This window comes from Rhinoderma darwinii, chromosome 7, assembly GCF_050947455.1.
Source record: "Rhinoderma darwinii isolate aRhiDar2 chromosome 7, aRhiDar2.hap1, whole genome shotgun sequence".
NCBI lineage: Eukaryota > Metazoa > Chordata > Amphibia > Anura > Rhinodermatidae > Rhinoderma > Rhinoderma darwinii.
The window spans coordinates 53,573,914-53,598,042 of NC_134693.1; the positions used below are offsets into that span (position 1 = coordinate 53,573,914).

The 24,129-nt window shown below is 42.4% G+C and overlaps 1 protein-coding gene across 1 annotated transcript in view; it reads right to left on the minus strand.

Moving 5' to 3' along the window:
- ASPM (assembly factor for spindle microtubules) overlaps window positions 1–24,129 on the minus strand; it is a 37,586-nt gene that overhangs the window by 10,672 nt on the left and 2,785 nt on the right. Inside the window, exons 3-19 of the mRNA XM_075833374.1 lie at window positions 21,520–23,284; window positions 18,656–18,748; window positions 17,932–18,039; window positions 17,164–17,310; window positions 16,830–17,075; window positions 16,095–16,162; window positions 14,871–15,012; window positions 14,453–14,583; window positions 12,977–13,152; window positions 11,672–11,817; window positions 10,531–10,616; window positions 9,037–9,252; window positions 8,428–8,632; window positions 7,782–7,927; window positions 6,945–7,073; window positions 5,534–5,728; window positions 396–4,889 (exon numbers count right to left, since the gene is read on the minus strand). Coding sequence (XP_075689489.1) covers window positions 396–4,889; window positions 5,534–5,728; window positions 6,945–7,073; window positions 7,782–7,927; window positions 8,428–8,632; window positions 9,037–9,252; window positions 10,531–10,616; window positions 11,672–11,817; window positions 12,977–13,152; window positions 14,453–14,583; window positions 14,871–15,012; window positions 16,095–16,162; window positions 16,830–17,075; window positions 17,164–17,310; window positions 17,932–18,039; window positions 18,656–18,748; window positions 21,520–23,284 — 8,493 coding nt within the window. The remainder of the gene's footprint in view (window positions 1–395; window positions 4,890–5,533; window positions 5,729–6,944; window positions 7,074–7,781; window positions 7,928–8,427; window positions 8,633–9,036; window positions 9,253–10,530; window positions 10,617–11,671; window positions 11,818–12,976; window positions 13,153–14,452; window positions 14,584–14,870; window positions 15,013–16,094; window positions 16,163–16,829; window positions 17,076–17,163; window positions 17,311–17,931; window positions 18,040–18,655; window positions 18,749–21,519; window positions 23,285–24,129) is intronic.

Below are 24,129 nucleotides of genomic sequence, written 5' to 3' on the forward strand. Positions count from 1 at the left end.
TTTTTTATATTGCTCTAATGCATCTACACGAACATATGAAACAACTTTGCTACTTAGCATAGATTGAAAACGTCCTACAATTTTGGGTCTCCAGCTCTTATGCAGACAATTTTGCGTCTCCACAGTTACAGACTACAAACAAAGCCTGTGTAGTCAGATCCTGAAGTTATACGCCTTTCCATCCGTCCCTTACTTCTTGCCAACGTATATTTGATAGATTAGCAAAAAGTAAGAATATTTTTAAAACTATTCAAAGTTTTTAATTTGGATTTTAGATCTCATTTGTTTTAGATGTATTGGAGCAATAAAAAAAATTAACAATTACAATAATGTTTTATGTGGGCGTGCCCTTTAAATAAGGTTTTCATAGCAGAAAAAAAAAATTTGATACACACCTGAATTATGGTGGCAGCACTCCGTGCCTTCATGAACCTCTGTTGAGCACAAAATCTCCGCACTACTGACTGCACACAGATCACTCTTCTTTTAACATCCAGGTATGCCATCCTCTGTTGCCTCATAGCAATAAGAGACCTGTACCACTGCTGGAGGAGGACTGCAGAGGTTCTCTGCTTATGATACAGTTTCATCACCCTTTGCATCCTGTAGTAGGACTGCAACTTTACAGCAGATCTTCTAAGCAGCAAGAACCTTCTCCGACACACAGCCATACGTAGATAAGTCTGTAGCTTTCTTGCAGCTTTTTCTCGGTGTAAAATCCTGCGAGCCAGCAACCCTCTGAAACAAGATTGAATTACTATTGTGGATGCTCTCACCGACAGATAGTGGGCTCTCTGCAGACGAGCTTGGCGACATCTTCTGAACCAGTTCTGTACACAGCAGGCAGATACTTCCACTTCTTTGCGCCTTTTCCTAACCAGATAGACTCTGAAGACCACCTGGATAACCACCACTGCAGACTTGATCTGTAAGAAGGCTATTCTTTTCTGACGCATCTTCCATGCAGCCTGGATTACTAGAGCAGCTGCCGTCCTGCTGGATTCTTTTCTCTTTTTCATGGCACGGAATGCGGACTGTATGCACGTTGTCGCATTCCTTACTGTGGTATACCGCTTGACTGCCTCGTCTCTTAACAACTTTGCTCTAAAACGCATCTGTATTTGTCTTGCCGCTCGTTGCAAGGCAATATAAGATTTCCAGTGTCTGTACATACGGTAAGAGGCTTGGATCACGGTTGCGGCTCGGTTTTTCTGCTGGAGTCTTTCCCTGGCTTTATACGCTCTCCACGTAGATTGGATGCAAGCTGCCGCGTTTCGACAAGTGAGAAAATTTGAGCGCTCAGATCTAGCTAGAATCAATACTCTATATCTTCTCTGGAGACAAACTGTAGCAAACCTAAGTTTTAAGTAGTTCTTTCTTTGTAGATAGGCTTGAACACACCTTTGGAGGATCGTGGCAGCATGGTGCCACGTTTGAATCTGCCTTCGTACTTTTGCTCCTCTAAATGCCGCTTGAAGCAATACAGCAGATTTCTTGGTGGTTTGGTACAAACACAAGTCTCGGTCCCTTGCCTTCTTTGCTCTGTATCGCTGCTGTATAGTTTTGGTGGCTTTGATCAGGCTTTTGTAGTAGGTCTGTTGAGCATATATGCGATAACTGGACTGGATTACAATGGCGGCTTTAATCATGGTTCGGATATTTCTGCGCACTTTTATTCCCCTAAACCCTGCCTGAATAATGATGGCCGAGCTACGAAATTTTAGAAATTGACCTCGTATCCATCTACATTTGACCATTGAACGGTACCACATCTGAATCTTACAGGCTGCCGCACGCTGAGCCCTATACAATACTAGAATTATGTGCATCCTAAAGCAAGCTTGTATTCTGATGGCCATTTTGTGATTCAGATCTAGGTCTTTTCTTACTTTATATCCTCTGTACGAAGCCTGAATACAAACTGCAGCTTCTCGCATTGACTGATAACTACGATACTGCTGACGTGTCACAACAGCTGCTCTATATAGTCTCTGAACGCGAACGGTTGTCTCTTTTAATGCTTGGTACCGATTGTACTCCATGTGGGTTCTGAATAGTCTCTGGATGATTATGGCAGCTCTTCTCTGGTTTCTTAGCTCTTTCCTGATGTGCCAGCCTCTATAACTGGCTTGGATGCAAAGGGTGGCATCTCTTATAAAGGAGTAGCGCAAAACTTCAAAGTCCCTCATCTTATTTGCCTGGTATCTCTGCTGCATCACACGTACAGCCCACTGAGTTTTTTCATAATCACATTTGCATAAATACATCCTGTATGCCGCTTGGATTTTGGAAGCAGCATGGTGCCTTTGAGTTATTGCCCGCCTCACCTTACCACCCCGATATGCAGCCTGAAGTCTTATCGTCGATTTACGTAGCTTTATGAATGCTTCTCTCTCATAGGCAGCAGATCTATATGACCTGTAACAGCGCTGTATGGTGATTGACGCACATTTTAGGTTTTGATATACAACACGTGACTTACGCATTTTAAACATTGCCTGGATGACCGTGGCGGCATAGTGCATGTTCTGCAGCTTCCTCCTCTCTCTGAAACCCCTGTATGCAGCTTGTAAAACAATTGCGGCCTTCTTTAATTGAATGAACTCTTGTCTACGACGATCACCGAGCCTTTTTAATTTATATCTTTTCTGAACAATTATGGCGGCATCTCGCAGTTTTAGAAACCGGCATCGTTCTATAAAGGACTTGAGAGCCCTTTGAATGACCCTGGCAGCTTCCCACTTGACCTTGAACTCACGCTGCTGCTTCATTGCCCGAAAAGACGACTGAATGCACAAGGCAGCATGTCTCATATTGCAGTACAGCAGCATTTGTCGGTCTCTCTCCCGAGAAGCACGGTAGCGCTGCTGAACTGCTATAGTGACATTTCTTAGCTTGTTAAAGGAACATCGTTGTTTGAACATTCGATATTGTGACTGGATCACAGTTGCAGCCACACGCATGCGACCAATCTGCTTCCTGAGATTTCTCCCTCTCCATGCTGCTTGAATGGTGCATGCAGCTTTTTTAAGGTTTAAATATCGATTCTGCACCGACCTGCCTCGCAGAACTGCTCTGTACTGTTGCTGGATCCCCACAGCTGCCTGCCTCATTTTCCGGTATTCCACCCTCTGCTTGTACATTCTAAAGAAGGACTGGATCAAAGTTACAGATTTGCGCATCTGAATGACTCTTTGCCTCGTCTTCACACCTCTGTAGATAGACTGAAGTTTAATTACATTCCTCCTGAGGTGGACGTATTCTGCTCGCTGTATCCGAGCGGCTATTGTGGTGCGGTACCATCTCTGTATTGTTGTTGCACCCATCCTCAATTCAAGATACTGCTTTTTGATTCTGTAGGAACGGTAATAGGTCTGAATAGTGCAGGCTGCTTTATGAATCTCTGAAATATTCTTCCTGGTCCTCCACCCTCTATATGCAGCTTGAAGGACTTTAATGGCGGCTTTGGTTTTTAGATATTGGGATCGTTGACACTTCTGTGAAAGATAAGCTCTGTAGTGACTCTGAATGAGCTCAGTAGACCGCTGTATGGTCGTATAAGTTGTTCGGCAGACATGCATTCTATAATAGGATTGGATTAGAGTTGCAGCCCTGTGCAATGTCAGAATCTCCCTTCTAACTTTCCTGCCCCTCCAGATAGCTTGCATCTTTCTTACCATCAGACACATATAAAGATATCTCTGTCTTTCCTTTCTACCAGTCAGTACAGCCCGGTAGTGCTGCTGGACGATGAACGCAGCCTTTTTTTGTTCTTCAAACTTTTTTTGAGCAACCAATCTTCTGAACGCAGACTGAATAAGAACTGCGGCACCATGCTGCTTGTGAAGCTGCCTCCGCACTTTAAAGCCACGGTATGCAGCTTGTATCACAGCAATCGCCCTCTTAGCTTTTCGGAAATTTTCCATTTCTACGCTCTTTTGTTTTTGACTTCTGTACCAACTCTGAATAGTAAGCGCAGATAGTCGCATTTTCAAATAACGCTTCCTTGCTATATAACATTGGTAGTTGGCTTGTATGGTACAGGCCGCAGTATGCTGAATTCTTAATTTCTTACGCTGTATGTACCCACGGTAGGTTGCTTGCAATCGTACAGCGGACAGTTTCATGAACAGGAAAGTTTTCCTCTGATAAACACCATCTTTGTGCGCCCGAAATCTCTTCTGTATGACCAGAGCAGCTCCGTAAATGGTTAGATACGCCTTTCTAGCCTGGTGCATTCTGTAGCACGCTTGCAGTGTAGTTGCAGCGTTATGCCACACTTTAATCTGCCTTCTCACCAGATATCCTCTTACAGCACATTGTATTTTAACACAGGATCCCCTTACCCTGAAGAAACATTTTCTCTCTTTCAGCATGGATTTGTTCGCTCGAATCAATCTTTGTATAAAAATCACAGTCTGCTTTAGGACAAGATAGCGTTTTCTTTCCTGCTTCATTTTAAACAGGGACTGGATCTTTATCGCAGCTGCCTGCAAGGTCAAGTATTTACGTCGTTCCTTAAGCATACGATACTGTGACTGAATTGCAATAGTTGCATTTGTCATGGCGGTCAGCTGGCGCTCCTGCCATCTCTTGTAGGCTTTCTGAAGCACCAACGCAGCTGCGTTTTCTCTTTTAATCTTATCATGTTTCCACCTCCTATAAGCAGACTGGATAACAGCAGTTGCAGATTTTAGACAGAGATAGCGGTTCCGTTCTTTTGTAGCCAATAACCAACAGCGCACATGAACTTGAATGGTTTTTACAGCACACAATGTCCTTTTGTGGGAAGCAACAGCAATCTTTGATCGGACTCTTGCTTGCATTAGAACAACATATACTTTTAAAGTTCTGTAGTACTTCCGAGCAGCAAAACCTCTCCAATGTCTCTATAAAAAGAAGAAAAAAAAATAAATTTCATATTCACGAATGATAAACATAGTTTGGAGTTTGTCTCCTAGAAAGCTCTAATGTCACCATAACAGATACAAACACAAAAGGGCTATAGCATCCTGCATACAATGGCTAATTCAGTTTATACAATAGAATTAGGTCCACATATAAAAATCATTTACTAATGAGGAGGATATTAGACAGTGAGTCTCTCTCTCCCTCCTCTCTCGTGTGACGTGAAAATCTACAACTCGTTCCCGCAAGCAAAAAAAACACAAAAACAAAAAACCCTCATACGGCTATAAATCGACAGATACATAAAAAAAAAAAAAAAAAGGAGTAGGGAGGAAAAAACTAAAGTAAAAATCTGAAAAATGCCTGCAGAGGGAAGGGGTTTTATAAGGTTAGAAAACAATGACTTTTCTGCCAAAAAAATAAAAAATGCCACAACGGTCTACAGGTTGGGTTTGGTTTTGCTGCTCAGCCCCATTCACTTAAATCGAGCGGAGCTGCAATACCACACACAATCTGGAAGAAAGCAACGTTCCTCTAATCCTGTACAACCAGTTTAACAAGGAACTTAATGGATTTTTGTAACGAATCAAAACATAACTAAAAGTCAGAAAGTTGACATACACACCTGAATAATGGAAGCTGCTGAAGTCTCAATTTCTTTTAGTCTTATAGTTCTTAATTTTACCAACTTCTTGTAGGCCAAGTATCTTCTCCAGTGCTTTTGGATTATAATGGCAGAAGAAAATCTCTTAAAAACCCTGCGTTGTGACAGGAATTTTCGCACCGCAAGCTGGATGACACAGGCAGCCTTGTGCTTCTTCTGGAAATTAAATGGAAACATTAAACCAGATGAGTTAAAGGGGTTTTCCAGACAGTAAAGAATGATGGCCTAGCTTTAGCATAGGCCATCAATAGCTCTATCGGTCAGGGTCCGACTCCTCGCCAATCAACTGTTTTGAAGGGGGTACAGCGCTCATATGAGTGCAGCTTCCCCTTCATTTCTACTTGCTCGCTGTGAATCGTCGACACACATGTAGCGGCAATTCATAGGTTTGGACCCGTCCCCATTCACTTCAAATGGGAGAAGGCGGCTGAAATACCTGTGAATCGCCGCTAAATGTGTGTCAACGATTCACAGCGAGCAAGTAGAAATTAAAGGGAAGCTTCACTCGTTCAAAACAGCTGATCGGCTGAGGTCCTGGGAGTCAGACCCTGACCCATCAGCTATTGATTGCCCATCCATCAATTATTTTCTGGCTTGAAAACCCCTTTAAAATCGGAGTTCACACTTCTGCCTCAGCTATCAATATTTGAGTCATTAATAAGTCATGCCCCAGTCCGAATGATATATGACGATCATCAAATATGTGGCTATAGACAATGGAATCTGAGAAGTTCAGAAAAGCAGGAGCGTTAGAGCCTTTTTTTATATTCTACACTAGGTCTTCATAGCCAGTTTTCTGACAATTTCATGTATCTCTTCTAATATGGAAAACTGGGTTTTAGTGCTGTAAGGAGATTAATATATTTAAAATCTAACAAAGTTTTCACTAATGGAGGAGAAAATAGGAGAAAGAAAGGAGGGTATTTTTTTTAAAGTGAAGCCAAACGTTCAAATTTCTGACATATCATAGCGACATGTCAGAAGTTTGGATTGATGGTGGTCTGAGCACTGAGACCCCCACTAATCGCTAGAACAAAGCAGCTGAAGCACTCGTGTGAGCGCTCAGCTGCTTCGTGTCTGTTCGGCTTTTTCCGGAAATAAATGTATCGGTGTACGGGCTCAATACAAAGTCTATGAGTCCGTACACGGATACATCGGCTTTCTGGAAAAAGCCGAACAGAAACGAAGCAGCTGAACGCTCGAACGAGGGCTTCAGCTGCTTTGTTCTAGCGATTGGTGGGGGTCTCAGTGCTCGGACCCCCACCAATCCAAACTTCTGACATGTCTCTATGACAAGTCAGAAGTTTGTCAAACGTTTAGCTACACTTTAAAATATTATTAATAACTTCCTATAACTGCATAGAACACCCACCTGTAATAACTGTTGTTCTGCTGCCAGTCTGTGTCTTCTCCAAGCTGCCTGTATAATTCTGGCTGCCCGGGCTTCCTTGTGAATATCGAGAAGCCGAGCACAAAGGAATGAGAGGTAAATAATCACAACCTGAAATAAAATAAAATAAAAACTCTGTAGACCAGGAACGGTATCATTATTGCCATTTAAAGAATCAATAGCTCAGAAGTTATGTACAGTTGTGCTATATAAGATGATGATCTCATGTGCTAGATGGAGAAATCTATAACAAAGTTAAACGTTTGATGCTTTAAAGAGAGTCTTTCACCAAATAGTTGCTTTTCTCCATCTTTGGAGCAAACAGATTTTCATAAATTCTTCTCTAAGTGACGGATTTTCTTCTAGTAACTGCAATCCTGAATATTATCTAAGAATCTTCAAAAAATGTCTGTTCCTGAATATTTATATGGGGCTCTTATAACATGGGATTCAGCAGCTGATTGGTCGATCATGTGATCTCACATACTCTGCTGAGTTAGACTTAAAGGGGTTGTCCCGGCACGGGACGTTTTTTTATACTGATGACCTATACACAGGATAGGTCATCAGTATATGATATATGGGGTCCAACACCTGGACCCCGCACCGATCAGCTGTTCCGGCCACCAGTTGTTATGCAGTGTTCGTGCTGGAAGCAGATGGCACTGTACACTGTAGCACGGCCGCTACACTGTGACTGAAGACTTCTGCTTCCAGCACGGACATCCGATGCCAGAGGCAGTCAGAGCAGCTGATCGGTGCGGGGTCCGGGTGTCAAAACTTAGTGAGATACATTTTAAGCTAAGAAATAGACATTACCTTTTCATCTGGTATTGTATTAGACATGTCAGAGTGATGGATCATTGCCGGGATTCCTCCTAGGTCGGATGTAGCGTTCTGCACAAGATTGAAGTTTGCTTTCTCATTGTCTAGTAGCTCCTTAAAGAAAGCGGATGATGTTAAACCTAGAGAGAGAAAATAATAAAAAAATCATAAGACCATTCTCTAAGTTCAAGCCACTGGCCACCTAAAATATCACTTTTAATGGTTGGGAAGAGTTTGCATGAATCACTACGTGACTAGATGGTATCGCACAATCTACTGCTAAACAAAACCGCACAACACACCTTTATTATGGACCTGCAGTAGCAGAATAGCCCACACGTATCAGAGCATCACACCCGCTTATTCAATATAAGATATTGCAGTCAAGTTGTAGATAAATGTAACAGGAGCTCAAGCCAAGCACATTATGAGACTATCAAGGGGACGTAGTGGTCTCCCAGCTCCAGATACAAAGTCAGCGTGCATTGGATTTGTGCATCACCTAGACCTAATCTCGCTTGCCTAAAATTCAACTTTTTATAACTGTAGAATGATAGATAAGTATATTGTGGTTTATTTTGATATAGTAATACATTTAAAAAAAAAAAAAAAAAAAAAAAAAAAAAAAAAGTAGTGTTACCTTGATCATACATTTCCGGACAAATATCCAAAGAGTTGTCAGAGTCTGAGGAAGAATTCAGTCCTATAGTTGCAGTTTTACTACACTCTATGGTCTGAGTTGTCCTCTCACATATAGCATTTGATGGCACGTAACTTGGGTGGTAATGATTAATTAGGTAACAAAATACTCGACCATCAGAAAAGGATACAGTGAAGTTTTCAACCTACCAGAAATGAAAATACAAAGTAAGTCTTCACATTTATCAAACAGTTTACATAGCAGTAACAGTTTTATTCAAAGATAGAAAAATTAAAGGGAGTACTCCAGGTAGTGAACAAATGAAGTGGTGTGTTTATTCACCCAAACAACATTTCAATCCTACTCAATAGGATCTTTGTAATAGAGAGAGAAAATTATAGCGCTGCCTCTAATTTTTGTTCTCTATAGCTATGGACTCTTAGCCGGAGTCCGGGAGGATTGATTTTGCACCCAATATCCGGAGCTGTGCGGCTTTCTTTTTGAGAGATATATATATATATATATATATATATATATATATATATATATACACACACACACACATTTTTTCTTTCATTCCAGTAGAGAACTTAGCGGAGTAGATCTTACCTTTGTATTATAGAAGGCACATACAGCATTAACCCATTCCATAAGTAGTAGCACTTGCTCACTGTAATGGTCAGGCGAAAAAGAGTCACTGTCTCGTTTTTTGGAAATCGATGCAGAGAGAGCACGGAGGGCAGCAAGCTTTTTCTGCACAATATAACTGTGTCTTAGAAACTTTATTTCCTCCTTCAAATTATCAATATTGAGTAAGACATCCACCTATAAAAAGTATTTGCATGCCTTAGGATCACAGTTTAAGCATATTATGTATTAAAACAAACACAGCGCTTTTGGTCTTTATTTGGAACATTAGTGGCCCACTGGCTAGTATCCCCAAAATCAGCTTCGTATGGTTGAATATTTTATTCAGGCGAGCTGGAAACAGGGCAAAGACCATGACTTCTGGGATGTAGCCTGCAGTGCTGCTCTCGCATTTGTTTGCCCTAGTACCAAAGGCAGCCTACGTGATGCCAACAAGAACTTAATGGAAAGACAATGGTGACCGCTTTCCATAAGTTAGCTACTGTGAGAAAAAGGGGCCTTGCAGTATATGACCATGTCCCGCTCCCCAATATTGGCAAGTAGTAAGGAGAATTCTAGCCCCCAACTTATCAGCTTACTCTTCAGGTATACGGTAGTAGTCTGCAGAGAACTGGTGGCAACAAAGGCTTTTATGAAGACTGCTACATATTTCTTCCACAAAATACATTTGATTCTGTAGTTACCTAAAAGCCTTCACACAGTTTATCGGCTTGTGTTATGGCAATATCCTCTACCCTGAATTACTATTCTGAAAATAATAGCTTTACTCTACCGGAGGATCGATCAGGCTTTCTCCCAACCGACACAAATATAATATTTGTCCTAGGACAACTCTTTAATGTGGTTTCTACTTCTATATGTTTGCACGGTTTCCAGGAACGAGCATCAATATTAGGTCTAAGGACTGCTTTTTATCAATGGCATTTAGATTTCTGTACAACTATAGATTTGACAAAGGGTTTCTATATCACTACTGCTATACCAGGACTATCATAGGTTGTTAAAGGGGTTTTCCCATGGGAGACATTTAGGAGATATTCACAGGATGTCATAAATGTCAGATAGATGCGGGTCCCACCTCAGGGACCCGCACCTATCTCTGGAACAAAGCTCCCTAAACCCCGTTCTACCTGCCTCCTGGCCACTTCCTGGTTATATGGTCGCTGAGCTACGCGGTTTCCGTAACTCCCATAGTAGTGAATGGCAGTTACCGAAGCACGAGACCTATGCCGTTTCCGTCACTACCATTCAGTTCTATGGGACTTACGCAGTTTTCGTAACTCCCGACCACGTAACCTTTTTCGTGGTCGGAGTTCAGACACAACAATCCATCTATCGTACATTTATGACATGTCCTGTGGATAGGTCATAAATGTCTCTCGGGCAAACCCCTTTAATGATTACTTACATCTGGATTACTACGGTGTTAGTCGCCATTGAAAATAAAATTTATACCTGAAATGTAAACACAATGTGCCATAGCAGAGCCAGCGTACGTTCACGATGTCGGTCTACAATGTCCTTGGACGCGATGGCGACACCTACAAAAAATGCAATTACAATATAGAGTAGTAAAGCATGGCATCTCCTCATCAGTCAAGAGTGAACATGTTCGGTTATTTTTTGTTTTTATTTTCACCCCTGAACATAAGCATGGTCGTGTGAAAATCAGTACCAGAGACGGGTCACAAATTTCTGGTCAATAAGAAGAAGAAGAAGGCTACTTAGTTCAGAGCACACACACAAAAAAACATTAAAAAAAATTCTGCATCATGGTAGTTTAGAAATAGAATGAAATTGATTTGTTAAATGCAACCAAAAATCTATTTTTATGTTTACAATCACAGCAATTTTTCCAAATTCCAACATGTGCAGCTACTGGCTCCTCTAAAAAAAACAAAAAACATGTGCCAGCAGGTGCAGGCAGAAACCACTAGATGGGCAGAAAGTATGATCTAGATGAGCATTAATGCCAAGTTATTGTCTAGGTAAAGCAGATGTTTTGTTTTTAAAATGTGGGCATGGATATTACAAACAGAAGACGGGTCCAAGAGGTGGGTGTCTAAAAGGGGTTTGTCCGGGCTCTAAAAATTGTTGGCCTATCCGCAGGATAGACCATCAATATCTGATCGGTCGGGGTCCGACTGCCGGGAGCCCTGCCAATCAGCTGTTTTGAAGGGGTCGCATTGCTCGTACAAGCGCTGCTTCCTCTTAATTCTGATCACTGCTCACACAGTGAATCCCCGACACAGCAGTAGCAGCGTTTCACAGTATTACGACCATCTCCCATTGAAAGGAATGGGAAAAGGCTGCAATACTGGAAACAGCCACTACAAGCGCGTCTGTGATACAGTGTTAGCAGTAAGGGAAATTAAGGGGAACAAGCGCTCGTACGAGCGCTGCGGCCCCTTCAAAACAACTGGTCGACAAGGGTCCAGTAGTCGGGCCTTGACCGATCAATTTTTAGGGACTGGACAACCCATTTAATATTAGTTGAATAAGGAGGTATATAAGCTATAAACAACTATATGTAAAACTCAACTTATTCATCAAAACATAGACTGGAATCCTACAAGAGACTGTTAGAAATATTTACCATGTTCATCTTTTATCTGCACACCCCTCTCGGTCAAGACTTGAAAAGCTACTTCCACATTGTGCATTTTCTGCAAGCGACTTATTGCTGGGACCCTTAGCTTTTTTGATAAGATCCAGTTTTGAGTGAGAAGTTCCATTGTTCGCCTGTTTACAGAAAGAAGCAGTGTAAAGACAGATGAATGAATGAAATTTATACAGATGGCCTTCAATTAAAGGGGTTTTACACTGGGCGAAGATCAGGCAGACGAGCAGTCATATAACACTCGTTGCCGATAATTGCCCTGTCTAAACGCGGCAGCGATCAGCAGATCAGCAAATGCTCGATCTTCCGCCGGTCATATGGTTTTAAAAAAGTGAAATGAGTGTAAACAGGGAGATGCGCTACCGACATGATAAAAATGTATAGGGATGAGCGATCGGAGTAACAACCCATCCATAGGTCCGCGTGACAGGAGCAAACGAGCGCCGATCAACAATGTTTCATTGATCGGCACTCGCTGCACTAGCCAAAATCGCAGCTGTATAATAGGGGCTTTAGGCTACTCTGGATAAACTACTGCAGACCATTGCAAAAGTCTTGCGTACAGACATTGATGTTGACCAAAACAAGTGCAAAGTTAATTTACTTAGAAAACATTATATATATATATATATATATATATATATATATATATATATATTACACACACACTATGAAGAATAGGATAGAGAAAACAATTCGGGTGCTATCTACACTTTAAAGTCATGAAAATACAGTATTAAAAACTAAAAAAAAGCACCTTAAAAAGCGCAAATTAAACTTTAGAAAAGTTAAGGCCAGAAAAAGTTTCAGATGACTCCGTTCTCCACATTGAATTCTCAGTTCACGTTATGGTTAGGATTGTGATTATATGGGGCAATTTAAACAGAAACACATGAGGGAAAGGATAAAAAAAAAAAATACAAAAAAAAACCTCAAACAATCCAGTGGGCTGAGGCTTGGGACACCTTGGAGGGGTCTCCACAGGAACACAGTAACCAACCCAGGAGCCTGGAAAGGCAGCTTTCAGACAGCTGTAACACGAGCACATTTTGAGATCCTACTGCATGGTGACCTAAGTTCGGCATGAGCTCTGGCTATTGTGGCCATTATACAGACACTAAAATTTGCTTGTATGACGGTCACCTGAAAGTAGCCAAAATATGACCCTGTGGTTAGTAACTTACATAATTGCATATTGAATCCAGTTTCACCATCATAAAATATATACATTGATCACCAATTCTTACAATGCTAAGAGTCAATACAAAGAATATTACTCACACGAGACGAACACCACACTGCAAATCCACAGCCAGGTTTGTCACTGCAAAGTCAAATTCATCGAGAGGAGTCTGGGCATGGCTAACTGTTAAGCCTAAATAACCAAGGTGGCGCGAGAGATCTCCTTCTCCACTCAAGAAATCACGAGAGAAAGCCAACAAAAGGTCCTTACTAGCCTGCAAAGAGGAAAATACAAAGAAAGCCAGGTAATTCTGTGGCAAAATGAAAACTTAGTTTTAGGGTATGTGCACACGATATCAGGCATTTATGTCTGAAAAGACAGACTGTTTTCAGGAGAAAACAGCTGCCTCGTTTCAGCCGTAATTGCTCCTCCTCACATTTTGCGAGGCTTCTCTGACAGCCGTAAATTTTGAGCTGTGCTTCATGGAGTTCAATGAAGAACGGCTCAAATTACGTCTGAAAGATGTGTCCTGCATATAATGTATATAAGTGTCCTGCACTTCTTTTGCCGAGGCTGTAATTTGTCGTCGTTTGACAGCTGTCAAACGACAACGCGTAAATGACAGGTTGTCTGCACAGTACGTCGGCAAACCCATTCAGATGAATGGGCAGATGTTTGCCGACGTATTGTAGCCCTATTTTACGCCTCGTCTGAAAATAGGCCGTGTGAACCCAGCCTAAAACAGGAGAACTGGGAACCATGACCAAAAAGATCTATCCATGTACTGGTTTTAGGGGAGGCTGTTAGGTCTTATTCACACGAACGTGTTAAACTTTCGTGTGACGGCCGTTGAAACAACGACCGTCACACGGACCTATATAATGCAATGTGGCCATTCACATGGCCGTTGTTTCAACGGACTGTGTGAGGGTTTCGTGAGAGAACAGGACGTCCTATTTTTTCACGCTTCCCTCCATAGACTTTAGGTCTATGGGGGATGCATGATAGCGCGTCCCGCAGAGCACGGATGCACCTCGGACGTGAAAAACTGCAATTTTTCACGTCGGAGATGAGCAACGCCTGTGTGAATCTAGCCTTAATGTGGTGGGGCTGCAGTGTAATTGACTCAGCAACATTTTTGCGAGTTTCCCCATCTATTCGAAATGGCCCCTGTGACTTGCATACATATCCCATGCATATGAAAAGGCATATACAGCCAGCTGTCATTTCAGTTCCTGGGGGACCAAAGATTAGATCAAGTGGAACACTACAAATGCCCTCTTAGGCTGGGTCCACATCTGCGTTGAACCATTCTGTTCTGCTCTGTCAGAGGAGCAGAACAAGTGAATAACGGAACCAACGGTTTCGTTGCACAACGGGCACAGTCGGTTGCCTACGGAACCCATTGACTTTGATAGGTTCCATCGGGGTGCCTCCGGTAAACCCTGCCGGATCTGCAACGCAGGCCTCCGATGCACATGTGAACGAAGCTTTATTCATATAAAACTCACCTCTAACAATAACAAAATCAGATAAACTAGATATATTTTCTTCTGCGTGGCAAATATACACACCTTGAATTCAGCATCTTTACAGAATAAGCAGGGATCATGATCAATGAGTCTTGACTGTTTGGCATAGTCAAGAAAGAAAACCAACAGCAGCAACTTCTTCAGGGTAAACTTTGATAGAGCCTCTTCATGACCTGAAAATATGTAGTTGAAGCCATGGAAACTTAGCAAGGCATTACAGTGGGGCAGAACAAATTCCAGGAGCCAGGTAGCAGAGACATCTAAACAATTTCTTGTGGTGTCTAAATTTATGGGCTGTTTTATATGGAGCCTTCTATTGCTGGGACACTGAAAAAGTCAAAATTTGCTCCTGCAGTTTGTTTAGCTTGCCCCTGAAGTCTACAGTATTTTACCCACCCCAGCTGTGCACCCATCGAAAAGGATTACAAAAAGAGTGCCCTCCTTATGCGCCAACACTCACCATCACGATAAAGGTGCGGAACGGAGGGGTGTCTGTATTCTGACGCAATGTCTGGATTCCAAAGCAAGCGATGCAAGATGAATACAGCAAGGCCAGTGACATCGTTATTACTTTCCAAAGAAATTAACTCTCCGAATGTAGTCTGCCAAGCAAACAATATACCATTAAACTCAGATCATTGTAAAACAAAAAGTTCCACACCCTGAGCTACAAGAAAAAAAACAAAAAACTCTTCATAACTTTTTTATAGTGGGAAGGCAAGACTGCAGACAAGACCAGAAGAAGCAATGTATAAATGAAAAAAATAAAATAAAATTTAAAACTCCACAGTAATAGCCCATACCATAAAGGGCAGCAGAACAAGATGATCTATATAACCATAAAAATGGTACACCAGCAGTGCCAGGATTTTTAAAAAAAGAAGGAAAACTATACATGACTACATCTAAGGCCTGCTTCACACGGCCGTGTTCAGTCTGTGAGATACGGGTGGTATGTCGGCTGAATTTCCCGTAATGAACACCGTTCAGGGAGCCAGACCGAGTCCATGCCTTCCCGTGGAAATACTGTCCAATACTGTATTTAGGTTTTTAATATGGAACAGTAGTCCAGCAGTGCCTCACAGCATGATGGATGCCTATGACGCTAGGAGACCGGCTCCCTGTACGGTGTTCGGTTCGGGAAATACAGCCGACACATGGTCCGTATCTCACGGACCGAACACAGCCGTGTAAAGCGGGCCTGACATGGAGGTATTGGTGGGAGGACAAAAGGGGTAGGAGGTTTGTCATAATCCTAGATGGTTGATTAGTCATCAACAAGCGCAGTGCTCCATATCCAAAATTTCATTAAAGTTTACCTCACGGTTTACAAAATCTATTTAAAAAAAGGTAGAGTGGAGTAGACAGTGTGACGGCTGGATCTGTACTAAATTTTTAAAATACAGGTTGGGGTTTTTTGAATGTTAAAAAACCTCTTTGCTTATGAAAAGTTTTTCAATAAAAAAAAATTTTGTTCAAAATACATAAATCTAACAATTGTGTGAATACATCCGTACTGCAGAGGGCCTACAAATCCCAACAAAACATGAAGTGACTGGAAGGACAACAAATGTGGCCTTGCAACACGCAGATACACCAAAATCTTGAAAGAAGCATGTGAAACATTGTATGAGGTGAAATACAGAGAAAATAAAAAAAACATGTTTTATACTAAAGCGGTTACCTCAAGGCCTACACGAAGCCACAATGGATTATAGGAAAGCAGCCAGTTGAGGATTTTCTGACGTTCACCTAGAAAACAGATCCACTACTGAAAAACGTATGCGGTATACCCGTAATTTCTAGCACCAAATGTTTTACCATGACACCTTTCTATGAACTTCTACATTTCAAATAAGATGGCCGCTGTAGAGAATCATGAGGGTGAAAATCTGCTTTAAGTATCTATACGGTTTTAATCATTCTGTCAGGTAATGTGAACATTCTTTTCATTTAGTCTGAAAAGCTGTCACTATCATGTCCGAAAGACAAGTGCACGGCTCTTTACAAGTTTCAGGAATTTCTCTTGTTCAAAAACTGCACTGGGTGAACACAGAAATTGCAAAGTGCAGTGCAGTGCCTTTTGTATAGGTATAAAAAAGGATGAAATAATACGCACTAAGGCCCTGTTCACAGTTTGTTTTTTTTTGCAGGCAGAAAATGTCGCTTTTTCCCCACGAACGTTTCTTCCGCTCACAGGAAAAAAACAAAAACGTCTCCAATTCCCATTGATCTCAATGGGAGCCAATTTCGGACGTTTTTTTTCAGCGGTTTCCATGGTAAAAAACAAAAAAAACGTAGTGTGAACAGGGCCTTAAGCTTGGAACTACACCACGCTTTAGGTCACATTTGTGACAGCTATATAAATGATCTCCACTGACCAGAGTCAAAGCATAAGATATAGAGATGTTCACTGTACCGATATCCTTCCACAGGTGCCGGTCTTTCCTCACAAGAAGACGACGAGCCTCAATTTCTACTTCTAGTCTTCGTATTGCTCTCACCACAGGCTCTGAGGTAAAAAGGCGGCAGGCAGATCTCCTCAACTTATTCAACCTGCACCGAGCGGTGTAGGCTTTAAGGGAAACCTCTTCCTTGGTTGGAGCCTTTGGCACACTCACTTTATGATTGTTCTCAGCCCCGAGGATCAAAGCAGCAGCATTAACTATTAAAAAATTTAACTATATTAGACCTCCATAATGTTACACTTCCGTACCACTCTACCACGTATAGATTTTACTTGACTGACTAACCTTTCATTGAGTCAGTTTTCACAGCAAAGTCATCTGGTGTGAGAATGAAGTTTAGCCACCAGGTAAAGCCACGTTCCTGCTTTGCGATCCATCGCTCATCGTAAAACATGTTTTTGGCAGCGAATGGCATAGGGTGTCGAGGAATAACTGAAAAATGCAGAACGTTAGTGATCAGTAAAAACATGAGCCCTTAAAAGGTTATTCCCATCTTATAAATCAATGGCATATCGCTAGGATCTGCCATCACTTTAGGATTGGAGGGGGTTCGATTTCTGGAATCCCCACCAATCCAGAGAATTAAGGGGCCGGAGCGCTGATTTAGCTTTCCCCGCACAGTGACACTCCTCGCTGCAAGGAACTACAGCCATCCCCATTCACTTAAATGGGGCCGGGCTACCATAGAAGTCAGAAGAGAGCCCACCATTCGGTATTAGTTACACTAGGGTGAATGTACGGATAGTCTGCATAAGCTACTTTACAATATTTATTAACCTATACTTTACATAAACTATAATATAAAGCCATAATAAGATCAGTCAACAGGAGCTAGCTAGTTCATAGCTTTCAGGCTGCAACTTTTTTTTTTTTTTTTTTAGACTGGAGAAAACAACTAAATGCAGATGTTACGGGAGGTTAGATTTTATGGTAGATGAGTGAAAAATCAGTATTTTGGTTAGACCGTTTTGATAAGGCACACGGTCTTTTTAGTACATAGAGATATTGACACAATCGCCTGAAACACAAACCCCAGGAGAAAACATTTGTTACCTGTTTTGGGTGGCTTCATAAACGTCAGCTTTGACTGTGCAACAGCAACAATTCTTTTGGAATTCTTAAAAGTGACCGACGACTGCAGTGGAGGGAGCCCTAGGTGATCTAAAATTGAAACTTAAAATTACTTCAATCCTAATACTTACAGTATGAATGTGTTTCACAGTAACATACATGTTACCGCCATATTATGATAAGAAGTGTCTATATCACAAGTTATGCGACAGATCTGCCTTAAAGTGTAGCTAAGCATTCGAAAAACTTCTGACATGTCAGAAGTTTGGATTGGTTGGGGTCCGAGCACGGATACCCCCACCAATCGCTAGAACGAAGCAGCTGAAGCCCTCGTGTGAGCGTTCAGCTGCTTCGTGTCTGTTCGGCTTTTTCCGGAAAGCCAATGTATCGGAGTACGGGCTCATAGACTTTGTATGGAGTCCGTACACCGATACATTTATTTCCGGAAAAAGCCAAACAGACACGAAGCAGATGAGAGCTCACACGAGCACTTCAGCTGCTTCATTCTAGCGATTGGAGGGGGTCTCAGTGCTCGGACCCCCACCAATCCTAACTTCTGACATGTCACTATGACATGTCAGAAGTTTGTTGAACGTTTAGCTTCACTTTAAGTATGTAACATGCTGGCCTAGAGGTCCGCTGTAGCAAAGGTGACAGATCTGATTTAATCCACGCTTCATATAAAACCCCTTTACTATTTCCTTACCGTTGTGTTGAGGTTTTGCCGAGGTGAGTTTTGTTTTCATAGTTGCAGCTTTGACCTTGTGGATTTTTCCAGCATTTTTCAATGCTAAATTGGCTGAAAAATAGCAACAGTGATCTTAGCGGTGCCAAAATAAGAATAAAGGGGTCACTTGTGTTCACGGATGACCCAACATTAAGCAAAAAACATCTCTGTACAGTACATGTAGTGGTAACCTCCGGAATGGCGTCACTGCAGCACACGGAATACAATAGGTTTTTGATCTAAGTGATCCTGGAGTAAACGCCTGGAGCTGGTTGGCGGACAAGGCTGGTTGGAACTCTTGTTTGAACTTAGTCTAGACCAGAATCATTTATAAAACAATTAGTTCATCATTTGCATAATTAAGAGATTCCACTCAGATATTTATGGCATATCATGGGATAGGTGGCCAGGCTTAAAGAGGCTCTGTCACCAGATTTTGCAACCCCTATCTGCTATTGCAGCAGATAGGCGCTGCAATGTAGATTACAGTAACGTTTTTATTTTTAATAAACGAGCATTTTTGGCCAAGTTATGACCATTTTTGTATTTATGCAAATGAGGCTTGCAAAAGTCCAAGTGGGTGTGTTTAAAAGTAAAAGTCCAAGTGGGCGTGTATTATGTGCGTACATCGGGGCGTTTTTAATACTTTTACTAGCTGGGCGTTCTGATGAGAAGTATCATCCACTTCTCTTCAGAATGCCCAGCTTCTGGCAGTGCAGACAGAGCCGTGTTCGAGAGATCACGCTGTGTCGTCACTCACAGGTCCTGCATCGTGTCAGACGAGCGAGGACACCGGCACCAGAGGCTTCAGTTGATTCTGCAGCAGCATCAGCATTTGCAGGTAAGTCGATGTAGCTACTTACCTGCTAACGCCGATGCTGCTGCAGAATCAACTGTAGCCTCTGGTGCCGATGTGTCCTCGCTCGTCAGACACGATGCAGGACCTGTGAGTGACGTCACAGCGTGATCTGGCAGAAGCTGGGCGTTCTGAAGAGAAGTGGATGATACTTCTCATCAGAACGCCCAGCTAGTATTGTGTATTGTGTGCGTACATCGGGGCGTTTTTACTTCTTTTACTAGCTGGGCGTTGTGAATGGGAGTGTATGATGCTGACGAATCAGCATCATCCACTTCTCTTCGTTAACACCCAGCTTCTGGCAGTGCACAGACACAGCGTGTTCTCGAGAGATCACGCTGTGACGTCACTTCCTGCCCCAGGTCCTGCATCGTGTCGGACGAGCGAGGACACATCGGCACCAGAGGCTACAGTTGATTCTGCAGCAGCATCGGCATTTGCAGGTAAGTCGATGTAGCTACTTACCTGCAAACGCTGATGCTGCTGCAGAATCAAATGTAGCCTCTGGTGCCGACACGATGCAGGACCTGGGGCAGGTAGTGACGTCACAGCGTGATCTCTCGAGAACACGCTGTGTCTGTGCACTGCCAGAAGCTGGGTGTTAACGAAGAGAAGTGGATGATGCTGATTCGTCAGCATCATACACTCCCATTCACAACGCCCAGCTAGTAAAAGAAGTAAAAACGCCCAGATGTTACACACAATACACGCCCAGTTGTACTTTTGCAAGCCTCATTTGCATAAATATAAAAATGGTCATAACTTGGCCAAAAATGCTCGTTTAAAAAAAAAAATAAAAAAAAATGTTACTCTTATCTACATTGCAGCGCCGATCTGCTGCAATAGGAGATAGGGGTTGCAAAATCTGGTGACAGAGCCTCTTTAACATAGCGAGGACCCATCCAAGCAACAGGAGTCCCAAAGCTTGTTGGTCTCTTTGCTTTTATAGCAACAGTACATCTGGGCACCCTACACTTCCCTTATGCAGCAAATCGGGAGATGAAAACTTGCCTGTCAGTTTTGCAGCAGGGGATGTTCCTGAACAACAAATCTGCCTAGCTATGGTACAGTTTAAGAGCGAGCAGGGGGTATTTTTGTAGATTTAGCATTTAGTAGTCTCTATTAAAGCTCCAAGTGGTTTGTCACACAGCTTTCCCAGGACCCCGAATGGCACGTCTAACTAGCTATGCTACAGTATGAGGGAATTATCCCTGCATTACTAAGGCCCTGCTCACATCTGTGCCATGGGTTTCTGTTGTTCAGCTTGGAAAGCTGAGTAACAACCACTGCGGAGAGGCCATGGATATATACACAAAAATACTCCCTCAATACATATAGAACTAGGGCAACTAGGAGTATACACTACACACCCAATTTGATCTCCAGCATAATCTATTGGATGTTACTTAGCTTTCTAGTGTCCCTTAAAGGCAAACCTGCCGAATTATGCAGTGACACATGAGAGGGGTAATTATTGCAAAACTAGGTTGATTTGCCATTCAGTAGTCTGGAAAAGCTGGGTGATCTCCCCTGCAGAACTTCAATTGGTTGTGTAAACACTGTTGCCCTAGGGCTATATAATGTGTGCATAAAAACAGCGGACCAACTGTATATGTATGCTGATCCTGTCCCTGTATGAGGAGTCAGTAAGATTGTTTATACCACAAAAAAGGCTTCTATTGTGAGGTACAGCTGACTGGTGCCCCTGTGTGTACTGCATTAGATGGCCACATGCTTTTGGTTCTTTTTCTAAATTTTCAATTTAGTCGTTTTAGCCTCACCCATTGCAAACCGGTGTATAAAATCAAGCACACAGCCATGCAATCTCTATAGACAAACATGGCTAGTAGTAATAGGGGTCGTACTAAAGTACTCAGTGACTCCAAACGTGATGGTGTCATGATCGTGATTTAGTGAAATGACAAACTCCCCGAGTGGGGCTGCCGAGTGATGAACCCGTACCCGTATGTATTAGATATACATTTACCTGATCTGGTTTGCTGCACCGGTTTGATCACATGCCGTGAAACGGTTGGTTTGGAAATCTGTATTTTCTTGGCTTGGGTGGCAGCATTCTGTAAGGAATCACTGGATATCACACAGGCATCTCTAGAAATCTCCTCACTTTTTCTCTTGTGACCACAGATGGACTTGGGTTTAGATACCTTCACCGAGGACGCAGAACTGCTGATGGAACTTGGTACGCTTAGAACAGAAAAGTCTGAAACACCGATCACCGGTAAACATGGACGCTCAATGACCGGAGAGTTAACATTCCCATCCGATTCAATGTTCCTCAGTCTTCTGCGGGACGTTAGCGGGGGTTTATGTTGCATTTCAATGCGATCCACTGCCTTGACTTTTACAACGGTTGCAGATGCTATAGGGGGCTTTACAGGATCCTGGGTGCCAGTTTCATCGATGGCCAGCAGGGGTTTAGGTTCTTTGTCAAGATCATCCTCATGCTTTACTATTGTAATGGTGTTTGATATTACGGGCAGTTTTGGGAGATCCTTCATGGCAGTCGCCTCATCAGTCAGCGGAGACTGAAGTCTATGCGGCTTTCCACTGCTATCCCGATCCTTCACTTTTGTAACAGTGGCTGATATTACAGATGGTTTTACAGGATCTACGGTACCAGTTGTATCATTGGTCAGGTGTTTGCCGCTGTCATCGCCAACCTTTACTTTTGTAACGGTGGATGATATTATGGGCGGCTTTGTATGACCCGCGGGAACGGCTCTGTCATTTCTCAAATGACCAAAGCTTCCTTTTTGCTTTTTCACACAGAACGTTAACCTGGCACTAGCCGGCTCCAGATCCTCTAGGGTTCCATCAGGCAATATTTGGACTTTACCACCACTTACAAACGGTGTCCTCTTCACCTCTTCTTGGATAAGAGAAGTCTTACAAGGCGTATTTAAGGAGAATGCATCAAATGCTGCAGATTCAGCTTGAGAGGTAAGGAAATTCTCTTTCACAAACTGATCCGGTGACAGAATCGGAGTGTGCGGATCTGCAGTTAGATACTCGTCGGAAACAGCGTAGCTATTATTTACAAAGGTTTCGGGACTTAAAACGTTTCTTTGAGGCGTCTGCAACACGGGCGGTGAAGTCTGGCTCCTGGAGAGGACACTTCGGTAAAGCTCATGTGAAGATTCTTGAAAGGAGCAAGAAGTGTGTGAATGTTTCACAGTAACCTCAGTACTACAACATTCAGTAGAAGACAACACAGGATAAGCCGTACACTCATGGCTTATACTGGGGGTATAAGTAAAACCACCCTGCTGGCTACATACAGGGTTAATAGGGGACATTGACATTTTATTTCGTCTCTGTTCACTTAGAGTCCACTCTTCTTCAATAAACACGTCTCTCTGTACAGTGGATGTAGTGGTGACTTCACTGTACTCCGTCGTACACAGAACAGAATAAGTTTTTGATCTCCTAAGGGATCCTGGAGTAAAAGCCTCCAGCTGGTTGGCAAGTGGGCTGACAAAGCCGGCTGGAACTCTATTTTCTGAGAGTCGTCTAGACTCTGGCACCGGAGGGGGACTGGACGTCGGTTTGGACAGATTCTCACAGGACTGTAGGGGGCTTCGTGCCCTCTGTAATGTCCCATGACCACTCGTGTGTGTTACGCTGACGGGTTTGTTTTTTCGTCCGTTAGAACAAGGAACTTTGGCCTTCGGTTCAGAAGCTTTTGATCTCACAGGAGAATATTTATTTTTGATCGTATTCCATCGGTTTCTCTGGATATTTAACAAATGAAATACGAAAAACTATTTACTTCCAAATTTAAATTAGAACAAACCAGAAATAACAGCATAAAATGAAATATTAAAGAGCATCTGCTCTCCTGACATGTCTGGTTTTAGTAAATAATTGTATTCCCCATTAAATAATTATTGAACAATTTTTTTTTATTAGAACTGTACATTGTGCCGTTCCTCTTCTCTCTCTTAGAAATTCATAAACAAATTGACAGCTGGGTGTTACCATCTGGGAGTGTCCCTACACAGACCGATACTGGCCAATCAGTGCTGACAGAGTGAGTCTGTAGGGTCACACCCCTTTGACAAGGGGAATGGTAACACCCAATTGTCAAGTTATTCTTAAATTTCTAACAGGAGTAACAGAGGAACGGCACAACAGAGTCCTAAGAAAATATGTTCCAGAATTGTTATTTCATGGAAATATAAGTATTTACAAAAATAGACCTGTCAGGAGAGGTGACATAACTTCTTTAAAGAGGCTCTGTCACCACATTATAAGTAGCCTATATTGTACATGATGTGATCGGCGCTGTAATGTAGATTACAGCAGTGTATTTTATTTAGAAAAACGATCATTTTTGACGGAGTTACGACCTATTTTAGCTTTATGCTAATGAGCTCCTTAATGACCAACTGGGCGTGTTTTACTTTTGACCAAGTGGGCGTTGGAGAGAAGTGTATGACGCTGACCAATCAGTGACCAATCAGTATCATACACTTCTCTCCATTCATTTACATGGCATATAGTGATCTTATTACATCGCTATGTGCAGCCACATACACACAATATAACGTTACTCAAGTGTCCGGACAGTGAATAG